At 51.5% G+C, this 3897-nt stretch overlaps 1 protein-coding gene across 1 annotated transcript; it reads left to right on the top strand.

The window, feature by feature from the left end:
* The first annotated feature begins 1063 nt into the window (after nucleotides 1–1063).
* LOC129494491 (interferon alpha-1/2) lies at nucleotides 1064–1627 on the top strand. Its single transcript, XM_055301376.1, has one exon. The coding sequence runs from the start codon at nucleotides 1064–1066 to the stop codon at nucleotides 1625–1627; it is 564 nt and encodes a 187-aa protein (XP_055157351.1).
* Nucleotides 1628–3897: the final 2270 nt, after the last annotated feature.

Here is a 3897-nt window from a genome sequence, read left to right on the forward strand (position 1 = left end):
AAGAAGCATGGCCATTGAATTAATGGAAGAGCCCTGAAATGTGTGCAGAGGAGGGCGACACACCTAGGAATGACAGAACCCTGTGAGCAGAGGACTTTCTCTCCATCCGTTCCTGGATCTCAACGTCACTGGGTGAGGTGGCCCTGGCTGACTTGGGAGCTACCTTTGGCGCTTTGTGGATGTGGCTCCCGTGTGAGCCTGGAGGTGATGTGGGCTCTCAGCATTTCAGAACAAAGGGATTCTACATGATCGTTTGACGTTACGAAAGACAGTCAACGCATCAGTAACTGTACACAGTGCGAAACACAACAAAAGGAGTTTTGAAAACACCTTGATGAGTACGGAGTCGCAGGGGAGGCAAGAGATCACTTTGTCAGCCGAGGCAACATGAAATGGCCTTACAGGAGAAACACATGTCAGGGAAGTAATTCAACTGTTCGATTCCTATCAGCAGTTTGGCATCGTCCTAACTTGTGAGAGACTCTGCGTTCATTCTCTTGTCCTTGTAGACATGATTCACCTGCATATGTGCTTTCCGTATCAGAAATCACGTACCTCTCAGTACTCGATAGGTCACTCTACAACGTTGGCCATCCCATTCCACGTCGGAAGCCTAACAATTGGCCTTCATGCTTACCAGCGTTAGACATCCTTAACCCTGCTTCGCCTTCACATGAGACGGGTCAACCGACACGGGGTTGTGTGTGTACACAGTTCAGATAGGAGCATGGGACATACACTGTACTCTAGAGACAGCGCATCCGGGTTCCGAACTTTTCTGGATGATGCGTGAAAAGCCAATCCAGAAGACTCTGGAGGCAAGGGCAGTCATGACAAGCACGCCGCCCATGTAGTTGGGAAACAGTGCTCTAGAGCCAGTCGAAAGTGCATCATAAAGGAAAGCAAAAAGAGAAGTAGAAAGTGAGGGAGACGTTCAGAAATGGAAAACGCGTCTGTGGCCTACTTAAGCCCCACACACGAGGGAAGATGCTCAGAGAAGCTGGAGCCGCGGTTCCCACACTTGCCCAGCACAGCCAGGCCCACAGCCCCTGCAGGATCCCCGATGGCCGTGCCCTGCTCCTTCTCGGTGGCCCTGGTGCTGCTCAGCTGCCACTCCCTGTGCAGTCTGGCTTGCGACCTGCCCGACACCCACGGCCTGCGCAACTGGAGGGTCCTGACGCTCCTGGGACAGATGAGGAGACTCTCCGCCGGCTCTTGTGACCACTACACCAATGACTTTGCCTTCCCCAAGGAGCTGTTTGATGGCCAGCGGCTCCAGGAGGCGCAGGCCCTCTCTGTGGTCCACGTGATGACCCAGAAGGTCTTCCACCTCTTCTGCACGGACACGTCCTCTGCTCCTTGGAACATGACTCTCCTGGAGGAACTGTGCTCGGGGCTCTCGGAGCAGCTGGATGACCTGGAGGCCTGTCCCCTGCAGGAAGTGGGGCTGGCCGAGACCCCCCTCACGCATGACGACTCCACCCTGAGGACCTACTTCCAGAGGATCTCCCTCTACCTGCAAGACAAGAACCACAGCCCGTGTGCCTGGGAGATGGTCCGAGCAGAAATCGGGAGATCCTTCTTCTCCTCGACAATCTTGCAAGAAAGAATCAGGAGGAGGAAATGAGACGCGCCCAGGTCCGCACGGAAATGACATTCCCTAACTGATCAGAGCACACTTGCACGTGTCCTGCCACCTCAGAGAAGCTCACGTCTGCCATCACGGTGACACGAAGGCAATCGGGGTGTCGAAAGTGTTCAGGACGGGGCAGCGCCATGAAGTCAAGTCGACAAACACCGCTTACTTTCAGATAACCGTGCCCATCTCTCTACTGACTGCTGATTCGTTGATTTATTTATTTATTTATTTATTTATTTATTTATTTATTCATTTATTTATTTCTATTTCTACCTTAAGTGGGTTCTCTTTGTATACTAGTAGGTGTACCGTCCCTGTGTGATTCAGGGGAGTTGGGGATGCTTTCTATTTATTCAGTGTTTTATTCTTTTGGTCAGTAAACCTTTTTCTGCAAACTTTCTTGGATTTGTTGTTTCTTTCGAGAGGGATGGAGTCGGAATAGAATCTGATGAAAAAAATGGATCGTACGACTCTTCTCCTCATGATTCTGTTCCTCTCATGAGAAGTCAACCCATAGTCCTCCTCGATGCCAGTGCATATGTGCCTGTCAGGATGAGGGCGCACACAACCGATCCCATCTCCTACCCTGTATCTCTGAGTTCTGTCGAGAAAAAAACAAACCTCCAAACAACCAGCAGAGTGAAGTAACGGCAGTAATAGCAAAGGGTACAAGAAGAAGAAGAAGGGACATAGCAACTCTGTAAGCAGGAAAGGCAGCAGGCATATCCGGAAATATAATCAACAGCACTGGATAATACCTTCCCTATTAGACTGGTGGATGTCCCAGTGCCAATGTCCTTAAGAAAATGCCTATTGGGGTCTGCCAGTTACAAGCCGGCCCGTGCCCTGGAAGCCTAGCAATGGAAGCGGTCCCATGGGAGCAGAGTCCCGAAGGAGAAGTGGTCTCCAAATGGATTCCCTTGTGGATCCTGTGTGGCCATGAGACTTCTAAGGGCAAGCCACTCACTGAAGCCCAGAGTCTGTGGAGGTTCCCTACTTTTGGAAACTCTCCTCCGAGAGGCCTTGTTGTCTTCTTTGGCTCCTGATGACGGACCATTATGGCCAGGAGGGCACGTCCCCGTTACAACCAGGGGACAGTGGCTGTAGGAACAAGCAAAGACAAAGCGGGAGGATTGGACTCGGTGGTCTGTCCGATGCTCTCCAGCAGAAGACTGCCCCCTACAGCCAGCAATGCACTGAGATAGTGACCAGGCCTGGACACCTGGCTTGTGTTCTCTGCATCAGGCTGCCCCTGCTGGATGATTCATCTCCAGAGGTAAAAACAGCCTTTTCTCAGAAGGAACGGATTCAGAGACTGTAAAAAGCCATTTCCTCAGCATATCTCTGTCTCTCTCTCTCTCTGTCTCTCTCTCTCTCTCTCCTCTCTCTCTCCCCCCCCCTCTGGAAAATACAGTGTTCCAAAGAGCAGCGAGGTAGGCAATGTGGTTGGCAAGGTCGGTAAGCAGGCAGATCTTGGTTTCAGCTGAGTGCCTCATCTCAGGGTGGTTGGATGGAACCCCACATCAGGCTCCCCACAAGTGCAGAGACTGCAGAGGATTCCTTGTCCCTGGGGCACCTGGGTGGCTCGTTCCATGAGGCATCTGTCTTTGGCTAGATCGCCAATCCCAGGGTCCTTGGATGAGCCTGTCTTCGGGCTCCTTCTCAGTTGCGTGACTGCTACTCCCTCTCCTCCCCTGCTCATGCTGCTCTATTTTTTTTTAATTTTTATTTATTTATGATAGTCACACAGGGAGAGAGAGAGAGAGAGGCAGAGACATAGGCAGAGGGAGAAGCAGGCTCCATGCACCGGGAGCCTGACGTGGGACTCGATCCCGGGTCTCCAGGATCGCGCCCTGAGCCAAAGGCAGGCGCCAAATCGCTGCGCCACCCAGGGATCCCTCATGCTGCTCTATATATTGCTTTCACTCTCTCTCTCACTCTCTTTCTCTAAAAATCAAGATGTCTTCTACGAGTAGTTAGCTGCACAGAAAAATAAATGCGAGATAGACTTTCCCAACATCCGTGGTCTGTATCTGCATAGAGTCCCTGAAAATGAACCTTCAGCCACCAGAGGGAATCCCTGTGACAAGGCTTCCAAGATTCTGAGCTCTGTGAACTAGTCTTAGGTAGTCCAGTGGTCTGTAGGCTCTCCAAAGCTCAGTCTGCGAGGGCCCCAGCCAAAGCTTCTTCCTTCCTGTTCGTTGTCTCTCCTTGGGCTTTCTTGAGTACCACACAAGAAGCATGGCCATTGAATTAAT

Source organism: Nyctereutes procyonoides, unplaced genomic scaffold (assembly GCF_905146905.1).
Source record: "Nyctereutes procyonoides isolate TBG_1078 unplaced genomic scaffold, NYPRO_anot_genome, whole genome shotgun sequence".
Taxonomy (NCBI): Eukaryota; Metazoa; Chordata; class Mammalia; order Carnivora; family Canidae; genus Nyctereutes; species Nyctereutes procyonoides.